The following is a 17249-nucleotide window of genomic DNA, read 5'->3' as shown; positions in this document are numbered from 1 at the left end:
ACCCAAGACCACAGTGAATGGAATCCCAGAATTATCTGAAGGTTAACTAGCAAGTCAGTTGACAATCTGGGACCAGAACTCGGGTTTTCCAATGCCCAGTCCTATATATCAGCTTCCCAAATTGGCTCTTCGTGCAGGAAAGAACAGAGGGGCAAGGTGAGCTTTAAGGATGTGATATCACAGGTAAGAAGACCCCCTAATCTAACAAGACATCCCCCAGCTTCCCAACGATGTCTAAATCCCTCCTTTAGCAACTCACTCACAGGACTTCAAGAGTCTCAAGGTTGAAGTCACCTAGTACACCTCCCCTCTCAACCTCCAAGGAAGGGTCTGCTGAACACTCCAGTGACAAAGCACTCCTCATCATGGTCCATAGCAGAAGGTTCTCCATTAGATCAGGCTGACATATATGTCTCACTGTAGTTTTCTACCGTGTGTCCCAGTACACGCATCCAGGTGCTCTGCCACAGGACATCTCTTTGAATAACTGAGGACAGCTCCCATGCCTCTTTCCCCACTATGATTTTCCAGACCACATCTCCTGTGGCTGGTTTTCCAGCATTGTTCCTCCTCACTTCCTGGGTCCACTATTCTGTCTGTTTGGTCTTCTCCTGAAAGTGTTATCTAACACTGTGTACAATATGCTGGGGGCACAATCATTATAGCAAGTGGATCATTTCCTGCATCCTAGAGTGCCATAGCTGCATCAATGTGTCCTCAGATCACAATGTTTTTTTCTGCATTTACCATACGGGCTCCCGTGTAACATTGTGTTAACTAAGACACCACTAATTTACACATAGGCTCTACAGAGCACCACCCTTGCATGTCTCACACTCTAGCCTTTAGAGATCTAAGTACAGGACCTCACACTTCTTGCCAGGAAATTTCACCTTTTTACATTCAACCCACAATTCTTAGCAGCCCAGACCTTTCTGGAACCTGGTTCTGTCTTCCCAGTGCATTCTTTCTCCCTCCCAACTTCTGCCCCCTGCAAAGAGGCCCTTTGCCTCTCCCTCTAAGTCCCTGAGGCCCTCACCAGGCTGGATTCCTCCCCTGGCCATCTGCTCCTTGGAATACATGATCCCACACCTTCTTACCCCATGAAGTCTAGAGAGCATAACAACGGCATGGACCATGCTGATACCAGAATGTTAAGGGACTAAAGCAGGGTACCATTCAATTCCAAAGGGCACAGAGAAAAAAGGAGATTAAGACAAAGCGTTATAAATAGTGGCCTTTGTGTAATGAGACTGTAGGTGACTTTTCCCCATGTTTCATTACATGCTTAATTCAACTAATATTTCATGGAGCCCTTATTGTGTATTTTCCAAATTTTCTATGCTGAGTGTGTTATTTGGAAAACCAGAAAAAAATAAAGTGAAGATGAAATGAAAAGAAGTAAAGACTCTTTCCCTAGGCGGACCTCGATGATTTCATTCCCTTTGGGAAGGGGCATTCAGACCCTCCCTGCACTTAGTTCTCCTGCCTTCCCCCTGCATTTTCCCTTCCGGCCCATGGGGCACAGGGAAATCTCAACTGCCTTGTGGGAACCCAGGCACTCTCCCACCAACTAGCGAGGAACCTTTGGTCCAGGAAGAGATATGGCTCCTGGGAAAGAAACACTAGGACCATGGAGAAGGGGGAGCAATGAGCTTACCTTGGTGTGCAGCTCAGAGTTCTGGCTATCACTTCAAGTACCTCCCCCGTGTTGTTTCCGCCTAAAGGAACGCGTTCAAGGCAGTTTTCCTGCCAACAGGTTTTGTAAAAGGCACGGAGAAAGCATAAGAGCCGTGGCCCCCGGTGGGCACAGTATTCAAAGGGCCTCAGGTGGTGAGGAAAATGGCCCTGCCAGGAGGATGACCCACTTCCCAGACTTCTCGAGGTCGGACCTGGGGTGCAGGGCTAGGGTTCCCCCTTTTCGCCCTCCTCTCTGAAAGCCAAGTTTGGCCTGAAGTGTCGGGTTCTCAGTTTAGCTGCAAAACCTGGCTCTGGCTTACCCTCCTGAGACCAGCAGAGGGCGCGCGCCGCCCGCGAGAAGGAGGTTGCAGCCGCAAGCCCGGAGGGGAGCGGCAGGCGCAGAAGGGGAGATTCCCTCCTCCTGAAAACGAGGAGGCAGATCCAGAGAAAAGATAGTGCTGGAGATAGGGGGACCGGGGAGGGGAGCGTTTGTGAGTGGGAGTGAGAGAGAAAGTCTGAGTGAAGGTAGGATGGAGAGGAGAGGAGAGGTGGGGAAGGGGATGAAATGGAGGGACTGAGGAAAGATTGAGATGGTGTGAAGATGAGACAAGGTGGGGTGGAGGTTGGGAGGAGGTGAGGAACTTGCGTAAGGATGGGTGAGATGGGGGAAGGTGGCATGCCGCTGCGCGTTGGGAGGGAAGTTGGGATGGGGTAGGGGGAAGGGGCAAGTGGAAGGCCGGATGAGGCAGGCTGGGCTCGACTGCCAGGTAGGAGGGGCGCTGCAGCAGGAGCCCATGCATTAGAGGCTCCGCGCTCCCCTCCAGTAGCACCGAAGCCTGCCTGCCCTCATTCTCTCGAGCTTTTCCTTGGCAGGCCTTTCTGCTCAGGCCTGAGCTGGGCGTCTCACGACCTTTTCCACAACCACACCCACCCCCAACCCCAGTCAAGGTTTTGGTGCAGCTAAGAACAGAGAGAAGAGGCAGTGGGGAGCTTGGGAGCTTTAATAGGTCTGGAAGGTAATAGAAACACAAGGCAGTCCTGTGGGAAGTTGGGGGCGGGAGGAAGGGGGCCCGGAAGCTACCTAGAAGTGTCAAGGGAGACGCGGCCCTTACCAAGCCCGCTGAGGTGCCAGGGGAGGAGAAGGTGGACTCTGCTGGGCCTCGGTCATACTGGAATCGGGGCAGCTCCGTGGGGGACAAAAAAAAGAGAGAGAGAGAGAGAGAGAAAATTTGGAATAAGAGAGGGATCATAATGGAGGGGCTTCCAGAAGCCAGAGGGAAGTACAGATGGAGGGGAGGAAAAATCAGGGGAGACCCGAGAACCCCTTTCAGGGATCTGAGGTCTAGAAGAAGGTTAGAGGAAATGCAGGCACAGTCACCCTCCCTCGGGGGTTGCGGGATGAGGCGGGGGGCAAATCCGGTGTTAAAGGAAGATTGAGGCGACTACAGGCCCCTTCCCCCGGGGGGGTGCAGCGGGCGAAGTAAAATCTGAGGTTGAAGGAACAGCGGCGGAGGCGCCGGCCCCTCTCCGGGATGTGGATGGGATTGAGCGAGGCTCTGGGCGTCTGGGAGAGGCCACGGGGCATCCGGCCGCCCCGTCTAGTGGTAATGGCCCCCCAGGTGCGAGGCGGCGGCCACCGCGCCGAAGGGCCCGGACGGGGGCTGCAACCCGGGGCTGGGGTAGAGCGCGGCGGTGGCGGCGGCGGCGGCGGCGGGGCCCGGACCCGGCCAGTAGGAGAAGCCGGCGGGCGCAACGCCGGCCGAGGCGGCCATGAGGTTGAGTTTGGAGAGGCCGGGGAAGGGCAGTGGGGCCAGGCTGGGCTGCAGCTTGTAGAGTGCGCCTTCCTGGGCGGCGGCGGCCGCGGCGGCGGCCGCGGCGGCGGCGGCGTGAGCGTGCGCGGGGGGCGGCTGGCAGGCCTGCGCCAGGCCCTGGAAGTCGAAGCGGTAGGCGTAGCGCTTGCCGTGCACCTTGCTCATGATGTTCTTGTCATAGTAGTAGCGCAGCGCGCGGCTCAGCTTGTCGTAGTTCATGTTGGGCTTGCTCTTGCGCTCGCCCCAGCGCCGCGCCACCTCGTCTGGGTCCGTGAGCTTGAACTCGCCGTGGCCACCCTCCCACGCGATGCAGCCGGCGTTCGCGCGGTCAGCCAGCAGCTCCAGCAGAAACTGCCACAGCTGGATCTGGCCGCTGCCTGTGGGGAAGCGGGGCAGTCAGCCACCGGCGGGATGAGGGAGGCTAGCGGCGGGGGAAGAGGTGAGGTGGGAGACGACCTCCCACCCCGCCGAGTCGGAGGTGGGGACCGATATCAGGGAGGAAAAGGGCACGTCCAGCTGTGTAATTGGGCACAGCTGGGGCGGCTGGCCAGGGAGGCGCTGATCAGCAAAGCCGTCCCTAGCCAGTACCGCGCTTTTGCACAATGGAAACGAGTCTCCCACTAAGGAGGACGCAACCCCGCGGGCGCACAGCTTTATGAGAACTGGGGTGAGAAAGGGAAGCGTCACCTCCTCTGTATAGAGGTAGAGGCGCTCCAACGCACAGGGCTCTCGGAGGTGAGCAAAGGCGGGATATCAGCCCTTCGGCTTAGTGCTCTTACTCGGTGCAGAGCCTGCACAACCGCACAGGGTAGCCTACATAGGTGGTTAGACTGCCACATCCCAGCCGGACCACGTCCAGAGATCCAGAGGGAAGAAGCAGGCCTGCAGCAGGATCACCCCAGCCACCGGACAAGGCATACAGTTGGACCCCCTGCCCGAGGTGGAGACGAGGTGGTGGCTGGCTTCCTCGAGGTACCACATCAGACAAGAATGGGCACAGTGGCTCCCTAAGCGTGAGAGGAATGGCAGCCTCTGAAGTCTCCCCACCCTTGCCAGCGTCTGGTGCTGGGGCTACTCCGGTTCGGCCTCTTTTTTCGAAACAGGCGGGATTCCCAGGGTACCAAGGTGTCGTAGTTCCCTGGGGGCGTGATGCGCCGCTCTGAGAAGAGGAGAGGAGACCGGGAAGCCTCTCTGCTTGGCTCCCTGCCTCCTCCCATCTTTGGCTAATCTCCAGACTCTTCTGTCCCGTCTGGATTTGGGGGGGTGCTAAAAACGGCCAGGAGGCTTTCCCGGGTAAGTGGGTAGTGAGAGAGAACTCCTGCTTCTCTGTCTTGGAGCCTCAATCAGACAGTTGGAGAAAAATCTTGATAGCATTACCCGCCCTCCCCCCCCCACACACTCTTTCAGAATAAAGGATTTTCCTCGAAACTGTCTGTTTTAAATTGAGCCTGCTGAAACTCTTCTTTTTTCAACAACTCGCTCAGGACCCAGATGCTGCCCTCCAACATCATTTTGATCCAAGTCCCTCCACACCAGCCCGGTGAGGAGCTGCCTGGCTCCAGGTCAGGACTGTTGAATTTTAGGGTCAGAAGCAAGGGAAGATTTGGGTTAAAATGTGCATCTGGTACTGAGGGGCGTAGAGGCTTGGAAGCTCATTCCTGTTGGGTGTTGTGTTCCCTTTTGGATAAAGCAGTTGCCAACCTTGTTTTTCTGGTCACGGTAACTTGGTGAGATCTAGGGTACCGACTGGGTGGGGACCTGTGGGGAGGCTTGGCCTGGAAGGCCGGCCAGGTTCGGCTGCCAACATGGCAAAACCGAGGATAATTTAGCCACCGGCAGAGACTGGGTGACCAACCTGGGAATCAACTGCAATGGCCCAGAGGGCTTGACTCACAGAGCCTGGCATGGCCCAGTGGGGCAGGTGGATGCTGGCCCTGGTGCTAATGGTGAGTCGGCCTGGAGTGGCCAGGGAATAATTCTCCGGGTCACCTTGCTGGGCGGTGCCGATGCCTTGGGCTCCCGCTGCCAGTAGGGAAATGACACCAAGCACCTCAGCCCCAGCCCCACAGCAGGAAAAACATTCCCAGCTGAAAGGGGGTGGGGCAGGATCTTCATCTGCCCTGGCCATCGAGTTCAACCCTGGGTCTCAGAAGGTGCAGGAGCCAAAGGCCAAATGAATGTTCCCCCCACCCCGAGCCTCCCCACAACCATGCCCCGACCCTCTGCTTCCCAAAGCCCAGCATCGCGTATCTCTCCCACCCTCTGTTCAGGCGGCAGTGGCGCCTGTCCGTATGCGGTGGGTACCCCGGACCCGATCCACTGTCTTCGCCTCCGCCCGTCCACCCCGTTGGCCAGCTCACCTTTTTGTACCGCGGGGCTCAGCGGCCCCCACCCCGGGCTCTTTCCTTCCTTGAAGAGACCGTCTCCGACGGGATCTGTGGCAGCAGGAGAAAACAATCAGGCGGATCGAGGCGGAGGTTGCCGACTTGCCCGAAAGGGCCCCAGGCCAAGGCTCAAGGGGGAACAGGGGGGTGCCTTGGCTCCCCGGCGCGAGGCTGGGGGCCCGATCCGTCCGGCTCCTCCTCCCGGAGCCTGGCCCGGGCGCGCGCCGCGCGGAGCCCCTCCATAACGCCCAAGTCAGGAAACGCGTCCAGGAAAAAGGAAATCCGCTTTCTGAACGGGCCGGCGGGAGCCTTATAAAGCCGAGCGGGGTTTGCGCCAGCGAGCCGGAGCGCGCAGAGCCCACCGGAGAGGAGAGGGCGCCTGGAAAGCTGGGCTGGTGGGAACGCTCGGAGCACGGAGGTGAGGGGCCACGAGGGTGCACAGGAGACTCCCGGCTGACCACAACCTCCCAACACTGCATGCGCACTGAGTCCCCTGCCACACTGTAGACCTCTGCTCCCCCTGCCAGTCTCTTTCAGCCGCTGAACTGGCGCTCTTGTCTTCCCAGGCTCCCAGTCGGCTCACTTCAGGTCCTCTAAATCTCACACTAAAACCCCAAAGCGCTCCATCTGCCTTTAAGGTCTCCCAGCGCCCTAGACTGCTCAGTTCTCCCAGAGATCCGATTCTCTGGACCGCGCCCCCTTCCCTTGGACCGCAGTATCCTCTTTCCAAGCCCCAGCCCAGACTTCCCGCCCCGGGTCCTGGTGCCTCCAGCCCCCGGCTGGTCCCTGGTACCTGGCAGGTACATGTTGATCAGCAGGGGTTGGGAGGCGCCGCTCTGTCTCATCGCCGCCAGGGCCTGGGCGGTGGGAGGTGGGGGTGGGGGTGGGAGAGGGGGATCGCGTCAGGCTTTGCGCTCCGGGGCACCGATCCCCGCCCGAGGCGACAGCGGGTGACAGGGAGAAGGCGCTGGGTCCAGCAAGGCCTGGCGGGAGGGGGCTGCCCGGGTGTGGCGGGGGATGGAGGGGTCCTGGAGCGATGCTCCCAGCTACCAGGCTGCTCGGAACCCTCCGGGCCCCCGCGCGGGCAGGGGCCGCAATTTCCGTTTTAATTAAAGAGCTGCAGCCTCGGCCCCCCGGACCCCGCCCCCGCCCCTCTTATCGCCCCATCGCAATAAAGTCTCCGACTTGCCGCGCGGCAGCCAAGCGCACCCGGCAGCCCCCCGCACCTCGCAACCCGGGAGACGCGCGGGGGATGGGCCTGGGCCTCGCGCTCTGGCAGGGGTCAGGAGCCCATTTCTTTTCCGCCTCCCTGACTCTGAGCAAACAGGATTGGGGCGGGGTACCCCAATCCTTGGTACCCCCGGGGCCACAAGGGGGTAGGGGGCTCCCTCCTTCTCACCCATCCACCCCACCTCACCGCTCCACTCGCCTCCCCTCTCCCCACCCCACCCCCACCCGGGTTCCCGTCTCCAGGCTGCGTTATCTGCATCTTCACTTTTAAATTTCCGCTTCCCTCCCTCTCTCCTGTCGCTGCGCTCCGGGTCGGCAGCCGTTGCTCCCTTTATCTACCCCGCTTCCTCCATCCCCGCTACTCCTCCCTCCTCTCCTCTCCCCCTCTCTGCTCTTCCCTGGAGACCTGATCTCCTTCCCTGTCTCCCTCTTGTTTTCCCCGGTTTCCTGCCTTTCCGGGGCTCCCAGGCCTCCGGGCCAGCGCTGGGGCGTCTCCCGCACAACTTTTAGTGGCTTGTCCTTCCTCCCCCTTTCTAGGTCTCTCCTTCTTCTTCCATGTAGTCCCTCCTCCTCCCATCTCCCTTCTGTCTCCTCTCTACCTCTCCATCCCATCTCTCTCTTTCCCTTCCTTTTCTCATTCGTTTGTTCTCACTAATTTGTGGCAAATGGGTGACTCGTGATCCCCCTTCCATCCCCCCCAACCATTTCTCTTCTATCTTTCCCCATCCCTTGTCATCCCAGCTTACCATCTACCCTCACAACTATTCCCATCCTGATTATCCCAGAACTAGGCTGCAGTTGGCACCTTGCTCTAGCAGGAGTAGAGGAGTTAAAACAGGTGCACCGTACAAGGTCCCCCAACCCAGGGGGAGTGGAAGTAAATACACTCCGAGAAAGGGGCGAAGGGGGGTATTAGCAAACCTGATGTGGTTCCCAGGTGGCCTGGAGTCTCTGGGTACCTGTGGGGCTTCCTGGCTCTGGAGGGGCACACTAAGGAGGGATGCTGCCTGAAGATGGGTCTCTGAGACAGGAGCCCACCTGCAGCCATGCAGCACCCGGTGACTCCGGTCAGAATCGATAATCTCAAGGCCTTTCTCTCCCACTGCTTGACTTCAGGAGGTGAGGAGGCCTGGGACTTCAGGGCACTTGGATGGAAGTGGGCAGGTTTTCTGCAGGATCCCTGGTCCTGGGTTGCCTGACTGAGGATGGCTGGGAAGTCCAGCTGGGGGAGGGGTTTCTGTGGGGCCTCTTGCATTCTTCACTTGCTGTTAACTCCTGGGGTGTTCCTCCTTGCTGGTGGAGGGTACAAAAATCAGAAGGAACCAAGGAGGAGTGTGGGAGGTGAGTCTAGGGGAAAATGGGGGGGGGGGTAATCCCAGGACCCTAGAGGATCCTAAAGGGACAGGGGTGGAGGCTTCAGGATGTGCAGGTGGAACCTGGTGGGGGAAAGATGAGAGGTTGGGATGCTCCCTAGGAACAAAACTCAGGGCTTTGAGGGAGCAGAGGGTCTTGAGGGTCCGGCCGAGGTCTCACTCTCTCTCCTTCATGCTTTCTTGTCACTTCCCCAGATAGAAAATGAGGAACAGGGGGCCAGAGTTGCAAGAATGGGGAGGCAGCAAGTTTCACCCACTAATGCTCTGAGTGGAAGGCAGAGGCAGAAGGGAGAGGCGCTTAGAGTGGGCATCTATCCGGACATCCCAGCTCCGAGCTGAGCTGATGAAGGATCAACAGCTCAGGCTCCGCCCCCACCCCCACCTCACTGAGGACTCAGGGACTGAGGGGTAGGTGGGCTCTGCGAAGAGTTTGTGAGGGAGTGAGGGGCACACCGTACTGCACCGGGGTCTCGGCTGCACCAATGGAAAGGATATGACCTCCTCCGTCCCCTTTGGCCTTTGGCTGAGTGCAGCCAATGAGCAAATCCAGGCAGCTTCCCTGCCATCATCCTCGCACCTGGCTGGGTGTGAGCCCCACCGTGTTCTGCAGACCATCAGCCTGCCCAGCATAGAGGGACGGTAGGAAGGTGAGAACACTCGGGCCCAGCCTGGCCTCTGCGCACCCCCTCCTTATTTGCTAATGTGGGGAGCAGAGTTGGACCCGTGGGTCTAAGAAAACCTAGAAGGCCATGCTGGCAAAGGCTGCAACAAATATTAGCTCCCCCAACTCCTTCACTGTACAGGTGGGGACACCTGTAGAGACAGGGCATACCCTGGCAGGGTCACACTGCCACTTCCTGAAAGCATCTTGCTGGGTGGTCCTAGTAACCATGGACCTTCCTGGAGGGAAGGCAGCTCAGCTTATGGTAGATACCAGATCTCCCTTTGCCCACTGCCTGCCCCCAATACAGGCAGTGCAGAGATGGGCTGCTGGGCTCTGAGACCAGTTTGGGTCTGGGCTCAACTCCAGAGCCCCCATTTCCTAGTTGCGTGGCTTTTGGGGAAGTTACATAACCTCTGTACCTTAGTCTATTCATCTGTAAAATGGGGATTATAGTACCAACCATACAGAATTATTAGGCTTATATAACACATGCTGAGTGCTCAGACAAAGCTGCATATATTTAGCTGTTGTTACTATTACCATGCCCACAAGGGGACAGTTAGGAGCCTGTGACTACAGAGGAACCCCAGGCTCCTCTGGAGCCCACAAAGGTTTGGGGCTCTGCTGAGGCCTGAGGCTTTTGGCCACAGCTCAGGTCAGCCTCCGGTTAACAGCCTGGATTTGGTGTCTGGAGCCCTGTGTTCAGGTCCTGGCTTTGTCACCAATTAAGTGGATGACCTCATCAAGGCTTCTCCCTCTCAGAGGAGCTGCAGTTTCTTCATTGGTGAAATGGATGAAGAATGGAAGCTATTAGGAGGATCAAATGTGACAGGGGCGATGGACTTCAGAACCCATCTAGGTATGAAGCAGAATTCATACCCCACCTAGAACTCTGTCCTTGGTCCCCTGACCCAACCCTGAGATCCATGGGGAGAGGCAGGGAAGGGAGGTCCTATGGTAAGTGCCCTAGTTCTTTTCTGAACCACAAGCATTTCCAGGCAGTTCTCCTTGAATCCTCACAACAACCCTGCGAGAGAGACAAGGCAGGACTCAATAGCCCCAGTTTATAGGTGAGGGAATTGAGGCTGGGGGATGCTATGTGACTGGGTCCTGGGTGTTCTGACCTCTGGTCCAGGACTCTTCCCAAGGGAGCAGATGCCTGACTGTGCACAGCTGGGCCCCTGGGAAATGCCCAGGTCCAAATCTGACTTTTCTCCAACATCGCTTTGACTCCCCTGGGCTGGGGCAATGATCTGGGCCACCCCTCCCCATGGATTGGTCCACCAGGGGCTTGAAAACTCAAGCATCCCTGAGAGACAGGATGAAGGGCCTCCCAAGGACCTTGAAGGCCCTGCCTATGTGGGCGAGATTATCATAAACTGAGTCAAAGAGGGAGCTGGAAAGAAGCCACATTGGTGCCACGGACTCTGATGGCTGCTGCCACATTCAACCCCACCATGGCTGTGGGCTTCTACCACCTGCCCCAGAACCCGGGCTCGCTGTGGTCAGTGGCTCAGGGGTGGCCTCTGCAGCTCACTAGTCCTCTGAAGAGTGGGGAGGAAGAGGAAGAACGAAGAGGGAGTTTTTGAGACAGCTGAGAGGCAAGGTATGCAAATGCTTTGTACAATAAATGCTGGAGCTTAATACCACGAGGGATTGTTATTCAAAGGGCCTAGGGCTTTGCTCAGAGAAAGCACATCTCCTCTAGGAGGCAGTGGGACCTCCCAGCAATTACCCCTCTCACACCCTTGCTCCTCTATAAGGCGGAGATTCTACAAAGCTGGGAAATGGGTGCAAGCTTCCCTTAGGCTGGGTAGGGAGCCAGGGTGAAGATAGGGGCTCGAAAAGGTAGGGGTGGGGGTCAGAGAGGAGCCCAGCAGGGCTGCTGCACAGAGCTAAGGAGGTCCTGCCCCGAATGCTGGAGCCTGGCCCAGGGGGTGTGTGAAGGTTGAAATTCAGCTATGAGCCCTGCCGTGGAGCTATGTGCGCCCAAACCAGAGGATGGCAAAGGAACGATCTGGGCTAGCGGTACACCTGGTCCAAGCTGATAGGCCTTTGCCAAGGAGAGGTGTGGGGCTGGTTGCATTTAACAGGATCCCCAGGATTCTTACCAGCATTTTCATCTCAGACCCATCAGCCACATACATCCTAAGCCAGTGTATGCTCCAGTCAAGGGTCCTGGAGCCAGAGGGGAGGGGAGGGTTGGCAGAGAAGGACCCTCAGAAGGATAAGGATGGAGATTGCAAAGCAAGACACCAAAAAGGAGGCAAGCGGGGCAGGCAGGTTCAGGAGCCTTTATTGAGGGTCCTCATGGGAGGCGCCGGGGCTGTGGAGCCTAGTGCTGGACTCTCCGAATGGACTGCAGCTGCCCAGTGTGGGCCTGCGTGCCGAATTCACTGTAGTTACGGAACTCCCCGCTGTGGCGGTCCTGCTCCAATACATACTGGTAGCCCCGGTAGCCTGGGTACTGGTAGGCCACCCACCTAGGCCAGTGAAGGCACAGGGGTGGTAAGTAGGCTCTGCTCCCCCCCCCATGTCCTCCACGTCTGGTCCTCCTTTCTCAGCTCCGATCCCCAGCTCCAAAACTATGGTTTCTCTTTTCCCTACATGGATCTCTCCCTGCCCTGTCCACTGCTCCAGGTCTTCCTAACACCTTCTTCATCTTGTCTCCTATTCCCACCCTCCATTGCCTCCTCACCCATGTTTTCAATCCCTTCCTCTACCCACATTGCCCCCCTGACTCATTCTCCTATTACCTGCCCCATCCCTCCCAGTCTGTCTCCATCATCTCACTTCCCCTTGCCTCTCAGTCTCCCATGACCTCACTCCCCCGTCCCCTAGCCCCCAATGTCTCTCTTTACTGTGTCTCTTAGCACCCCTGTCACTTTTCCCCACCCTCCTTCCTGGTCCCCACCCTCCTCCCTGGTCCCCACCCTCCTCCCTGCTCTTCTTCCCTGTTCCAATCCCAGGACTCACGCTCCAGAGCTGACTTTGAGGGAACCCACATCCTTGCTGGCCCAGCCCATGGAAGGCAGGGATGGGTAGTCATCATTGAGTTCAAACTTGCAGCCCTGGAAGTTTTCCCCCTCAAAAAGTGTCACACGGCTGTCACTGTGGTTCTGAGGCACAAGAAAGTAGGGGTGGACAGGTCAGGCCCTCCAAAGAGGATACATTCTCAGCCCGACTCCCCCAACACTCTGCCCAGCATAAGCTGTAAAGACACAGGGTCCATAAACACACCCAGAGTTCACTCCATCAGCTCCATATCAGTCTGGGAAGCTGGGATGCTCAGAGGTCCCCAGCCTGGTCCCTTCTATGGCTTTGGATTGAAGTGGTGAGACTGAGGGGGCTGTTCCCAGAGACACTTCCACATCAGGGGTAGAGAGCATCTTTTGACATGGACATGTTTTGCAGGAGGAAAATCAGAGGTCCTGAGGGAAATCTGGTCCACTAAGCAAGACACTTTCCCTAAGGAAGCATTGACTATCAACCCCCTGCCCAGCACCCTGGGCATAGCCTCTCATAGGTTAGGACCCAGAGAAGGGTGGAGAGAAAAGTCAGAACGTACAGGCCGGGGCATCAGTGTTTGTTGAGTCTGGGCTCCCATTGTGCCAGGGCCTTCCCCCTGCAGGGCTCCTTGGCCTCCTGGGATGGAGAAACTGGGCTGAGTCAGCACCTGCTTTCTGTCCTCCACCACACAGCCCCAGGCCTCACCAGTAGGGTAGATAAATCGGCAGAAATGGGAAGTGAGATCCTCCCCTCCAGTGTATTTGATTTATTACCAACCCCTTCCCCCCAAACACACACACAGAGACTAACCCCTTCTCAGCCTTGATCCCTGATTGAGTTCTATTCTCATGTTAACCTTTGTGACCAGGGTCAAATCACTTTGCCCTCTGAGCCCCATTTCCACACCTATGTATGAGGTTAAGAGCAGTCACCCCACCTCACGGTGCTGTGTGACAACAGAAGCGCTCGCTGACATGTGCGGACCTGTGGACGACTGGGTGTGAGGAACGGGGCTCAAGACTGCACGGTCTCGGGGCTGTCCGTGGTGCTGATTTCCGATGCTTGGCTTAGGCCCACGTTCCACAATTTCTGAGACCCCTCTGGTTCTGGGAAGTAATGCCACTCCTACCCATCTAGGAGTTGTGTTTACACCCCCCGTACAGTGAGGGGACAGTCTTTCCAGGTGCTGTGGTGGGGCCAGGGCCTGGAGCTAGGAGCTAGGACGCAGAGGGGGAGGGGGAGGGCTGTGCTCACCGCGCAGAGCACTGGCCGGAAGGACAGCAGCTGGTCGCTGTGGTGGCCGCCACTGCCGCTCCAGGCACTCCAGCGAGGGTAGTCACCTTTCTCCAGAATGAACTGCTGTCCCTGGAAGTCGGGGTACTCGAAGGCCACCCAACTGGGGAAAAATAATGGAAGCTGCGAGGCATCTGCCCCAGCCTCATTCATTCCTCCCCCTCCCCCTTGCTTTTACAGAACCGATCTTTGCCTCCACCCAAGGCCTTTCCCTTAACACACCCATCACAAGGCAACCCAGCCCCTCTAGAGGCTAAAGACCCTAAGCCGGCTTCTATCTGGGGTTTGAGGGGTCCAGGCTTCCAGCTCAGGGCCCCCAGGCTGGAAGGAATTTTCCAGTCTACGAAGATCACCCGACCAAGCACTCCTATCGCAAGGATTTTGGCCCCTGCAAAGGTAGGTGTAGGAACCCCCCTAACCTGCAGTAGCAAACTGCAATAGCTCAGGGGCCTCAGCTTTCTTGAGGGCCCCAGTCTCTAGGAGACCGGGGTGGGGCGGGCGGAAGGGATTTGGCTTCTTTTGCTAAACGAAGCTTAGAGCCATCTAACTTTGGAAGGGACAGAAATACACTGGGAACCCCTTCAGGGTTCAGACTGGCCCCACGGAGTCCCGCAAAGGGTCGCTTCTCGCCTTTATCCCTTTAGCTCACACGAGGATACAATCTTTCTCATGATTTGTTTTGGGGCAGGTGGGGAGTTTTGAGGAAGCCGAGATATGTTCCACGTGGCTGGGTCTCTCTCAGCCGGGGCTTACATACAGTCTGGGGAATGGAGGACTGGGAGCCGAGGACCCCGTCTCGCAGCTTGCGCCAGGGGAGCCTGGCGCCCCTCAACCCAGCCCAACCGCGCCGGGGCATCACTCACGCGCCATTTTCCACCTTGACCGAGCGCACCCGGCGCAGGCCTACGCGCTCGCCGATGTTGGTGCAGTCGCTCAGCAGCCGGCTGCGGCGGCCCTGGAAGTCCTCCTCATCCCAAAGCGTGAGGCTGGCGGGCGCTGGGCCCTGTGCGGGGGCGCTGCTCATGCCGCTGCAGACAGGGACGGGACCAAGCGCTCAGCGTCTCGAGAGCCCACTCCCCGCCCAGGCCCGCCCAACCCCGCCCAACCTCTCCCAACCCTGATGGGAGGTGAAGGACCGCGGGCCGGACCCTGGCCGCTAGCGGCTTTTCCCCATCTCGCCCTCCCCGGCCCGAAGAGACCGCGCCCCAGCACCGAGTATTCACCCGGTGGGTGGGCGCGGTACTGACGGAAGCGGAGAGGCTGCGCGCGAGCTGGGCGGGCGTGCGGGGCTTTATACCAGGCCTCGCCCGCTCTCCGCACCCTCTCGCGCTGCGGTGGGGGGGAGCTGAGTCAGCGGGCAAGCTGCGGTCAGCGGGCAGCCGCGACCTCTCCCGCAACCGCTGACCTGGCCGCAGCCCTCGGGGATTACAATAGAAAGTGCTGAGACACATGTCCGGCGCTCGCCACAGCCGAGGCTGACTCCGCTTTTTCTTTTTGGGGGGCCTGAGCCAGGCCGAGACCTTCAGGGATAGAGGTACCAGGCCACCCGGTGGCCACCCCGCTAAAACCGCGCTTTCCTGGCTCGAGATGTGGAAGTTCTTCCCAGCGTCTAAACTCCTTTTCTTTAGAGGTCGAGGCCTCTCTTTGGGGCGACGCTAGGGAGGAAGTAGACAAGACTCCCCATAAGAGACTTTCCTCACGACCCTCAGCCCTCTTTTCCCTGGAGGGTGGGCCATCGCGGCCCGTTTCTTCCCAAGATCGAGTCCCCGGACCCGGTGCTGAGCTCCCGAAGTTTTCTTGCGCGGAGGTGCTGAGAAGAGGCGATGACCAGGACTCGCCGCAAGGCGGCGCTGAGTGCAGGAAACGTAAAACGCCCAAGGGAAGGCACGGATTTGCAAAGCGTTCAGGGAGTGGCTCGCTACCGAACCGCTCAACCTCAGCGCGGCCGGGACCGTGGCGCTCCCAGCCACCCGACAGAGCTCCCAGTTTTGGGGCCTCCGGCCACGACGTCAGCCTGAGATCTAGCAGCTGATTATTGAGCGCCTAGTTCGGGCCAGACCCTCTACTCAGAGCTATTACGTGCGTGATCTCAGCTAATTGTAGCACCGACCAGTTGAGGCAGGCGGTGTTATTGCCTTGCATTTCATAGATGATCCTGCGGCCCAGAAGGGTACCGGAAGGCAGTCGGGGAGGTGTCACAGCTGAGAAGCGGCCCAGTTGAGGTGTGATGGGTTTCTCTTTTGACTATAAGGCTTACTTAGGCTCTTACCCGCAATCCCACTGCCTTGTACGGTGGGGGAGGGGGGAAGGTTGGGTGTAGGGAGGGAGAAATTTAGGCGGAAAGGCTTGGGGCCCCAGGGAAGTTCTAAGGAGGAAATATCCTCACAACTTGCAACAGAATTTCCTAACCCTCATGGCTGTCAAGGAGACACAAAGGCTCCTGGCAGAATTGTGAGTGTTCCTTAATGGAGGGGGTATTCCAGCAGAAGCGGAGGGGTGAGTAAGAAGGAAACTAATATTTTGTTGTTCCCATGAACCAAGTGCTTCTCTTTTAGACTCAACAGTCCAAAGTGGTAAGTTTCGGTGAACAGATGTGGAAATTGAGGCTTGGGAGGTACAGGGCCTTTTCCAAGTCCACATGGCTAGCTAGTGTCAGAGCAAGATTGAAATTTAGACCTTTTGACTCCAAAGCCAGTGCTCTTGCCACCCAACCTCCTGTGACTAAAAGGGCTCACAGGCCAGATGCAGCTGCCCCAAATCCGGAAGTCTAGTTACACTGGCTTCTATGCTTTCTCCCAACTGCCAAGCTCACTCCAGCCTCAGAGCCTTTGCATTTGTTGCTCCTGTTACCTGGAGCGTCTTAGTCTCAAGATCTTGGCATGCTGGCTCCTTTTTCTACCACCTGGATGATGCTGTTCCTGGTATTTACTGTCCATCACATCACACTATTTTCTTTATAGCATTTATTACTCTGTAAAGTTGTCTTTTTCATCTTTTGTGTATGGCTGTACTGAGTGTTTCCTTTTGTACTAGACTGTAAGCTCCATTTAAAGGGGCAGGGGCTGTGTCAGTCTCGTTTTCAGTTGTTATCCTCCAACCTAGCACAGTGCTGGACACATAGTAGGTGCTCAATAAAACTTCTCGAATGAGTGAGTGAACAGGGTGGTCAGGTTGGGCCAAATGTCCATGGGGGAAGGCGTGTAGAGGAAATTCTCCAGTGAGAGTGGGGGGTGACGGTTTGCCCATCCCACCGACCTCCCCACCCCTGAACAGGCACTGGGGGAAATTAGAGTCTCCCCTGAGTCTCACTTTTCACTGGTGAGTAATTTCTGTCAAGGATCACAACGTGTGTGAAGGTGAATGCCAAAAGCACAAGGCCCTATAACATAGAGAGTAAAGCCCAGTCTGGAGGTTTTAAGTCAGAGCAGGGACGGCCACAACCAGGTTTGACTGCAGATGTGGTCAGAGCCATGCACAGTCCCCTGACTCCCTATGCTAGAGGGAGTCTGGACAAATAGGGTATAATTTTCCCCAAACCCCAAAAGGGGAAATACAAGCTATAGAGGGAGGCAAGAAACAGTCCTGGGCTGTTCGTGACCCGGCAGTTTGTCTCGGTTTCACAAGTTAGGGCTATCGCAGCGGTGAGAAGTGAGGGACCGAATCCTTCTCTCTTCCTCCCCCATCTCTATCCAGCAATTCTGGATTCGGCCACCAGGGGGGGCGCGGGGGCCGCTCTGGGTAGAACGCCAGAGCGGTGGGGCCGGGGGGCGGGGAAAGGAAGGGGGAGTTGGTCTGAGGCTGAGGT

General features: G+C 57.5%; 2 protein-coding genes across 2 annotated transcripts; both read right to left on the bottom strand.

Annotated features, from left to right (window-relative positions):
* Positions 1-3278: 3278 nt before the first annotated feature.
* FEV (FEV transcription factor, ETS family member) lies at positions 3279-6720 on the bottom strand (the record flags this gene model as incomplete). The annotated part of the gene is made up of 3 exons (XM_082657968.1): positions 3279-3868; positions 5852-5926; positions 6669-6720. The coding sequence occupies 3 exons, from the start codon at positions 6718-6720 to the stop codon at positions 3279-3281; spliced, it is 717 nt and encodes a 238-aa protein (XP_082514094.1).
* A 4757-nt stretch (positions 6721-11477) lies between these two features.
* Positions 11478-14468, bottom strand: CRYBA2 (crystallin beta A2; the record flags this gene model as incomplete). Its single annotated transcript, XM_082658356.1, has 4 exons — positions 11478-11625; positions 12119-12261; positions 13406-13547; positions 14308-14468. The coding sequence occupies 4 exons, from the start codon at positions 14466-14468 to the stop codon at positions 11478-11480; spliced, it is 594 nt and encodes a 197-aa protein (XP_082514482.1).
* Between the last annotated feature and the right edge of the window lie 2781 nt (positions 14469-17249).

This window comes from Grampus griseus (genome assembly GCF_964374135.1).
Source record: "Grampus griseus genome assembly, chromosome: 7".
In the NCBI taxonomy this organism is placed as follows: Eukaryota; Metazoa; Chordata; class Mammalia; order Artiodactyla; family Delphinidae; genus Grampus; species Grampus griseus.
The sequence above is the reverse complement of the archived record's forward strand: the minus strand, read 5'-3'. Positions and strand labels throughout refer to the sequence as shown.